Source organism: Entamoeba invadens (assembly GCF_000330505.1).
Source record: "Entamoeba invadens IP1 unplaced genomic scaffold scaff_1105074724779, whole genome shotgun sequence".
Lineage (NCBI taxonomy): Eukaryota > Evosea > Mastigamoebida > Endamoebidae > Entamoeba > Entamoeba invadens.
The window spans coordinates 1-1,183 of NW_004440223.1; the positions used below are offsets into that span (position 1 = coordinate 1).

General features: G+C 33.9%; 1 protein-coding gene across 1 annotated transcript; it reads left to right on the top strand.

The window, feature by feature from the left end:
• Positions 1–560: 560 nt before the first annotated feature.
• On the top strand, positions 561–944 carry EIN_051190 (hypothetical protein; the record flags this gene model as incomplete). The annotated part of the gene is made up of 1 exon (XM_004255345.1): positions 561–944. The coding sequence occupies one exon, from the start codon at positions 561–563 to the stop codon at positions 942–944; it is 384 nt and encodes a 127-aa protein (XP_004255393.1).
• Between the last annotated feature and the right edge of the window lie 239 nt (positions 945–1,183).

Here is a 1,183-nt window from a genome sequence, read left to right on the forward strand (position 1 = left end):
GAGCAACTTTTATGTTGACGACAATTATGACTACACCAACTCTTACTCTGTTGATCGCTCTCAAAAACGCATAACACTGATTGCAGGAATATTTGCCAACAACATCACGCTGAAACCAATGATCATACTATCAAACTTGACAATGAAAAATGAAATCGACAGATACATAGACAGAGATGATGTTGAAATTGCATATCAACGCAAATCCTTCATTACGGAAGACAATTACACATTGTGGCTTGAAAGATGTCTTAAACCAGAACTGGAATTAAGAAGAAAAAATTGCCCACAAGAATGGGCAGTTTTAATACAAGACAACTGTGTTAGCCACATTAAAGATGGTGCTAGAAAGTGGCTGTTCGAAAATAAAGTGGCTTTATGATTATTGTGCCCACACAACAGCCACTTGTCTCAACCACTGGACGTCGTCATATTTGGCGTTCAAAAAGTTTGTTTTTTATTATGAGAGAAATTACTGAAATAATATTATTATTCAAAGCCTTTATAAGTCTTGTTAATATGTTTACTTTTATTTCATTGTTATTAACTGATAGCGAGCAATGGGTTCTTCGGTAGTTTCTCGGCTTGTTGGTATGAAGTACCCCATTGGTGTTATGTCTCAAAAGGATGATGTTGAAGATGAAGTCAAGAAGGCTACAAAGCGAAGAAAAATGGAAATTTTAGAACTCAGGGATCAAGATGGTGCAATAGATGCTGCTAAGTTGGAAGAGTTGTCTGTTTGTATGGTCACAAAAAGAGTCGTTGAAATCATCCAATCGTTCAAAATTGCCTGCGTAAACAACAATACCTCAGCCTTTCACATGTGTAGTTACGTAAAAAGCCAATTGGAAAAGAAAAAGAGGGTACTTATGATGTCAGAATTTTTTACTGTAGGGAGTATGCCTTCAGAATACGAGAGTTTTTGGGCGAACAGGTTTGCGTAGTTCCTGTTGCCTTTCCTGGAAGAAGCAACTTAAACATTGATAAAAACGAAGGCATTTTAAAATGATTGAAAATTTGTGTTATGTTTGATTTATTTTTTGAATATTTCCTGATAATTTCAATGTAAGTTAGGCTGACCTGTAAGATTAATTAAAGTACACAAGTTCAAAAGGAATTCAAAATGAATTTATTTTTATTATTCAATCATTGATAATATAATTTAAGTTTAAAATAATAAAAA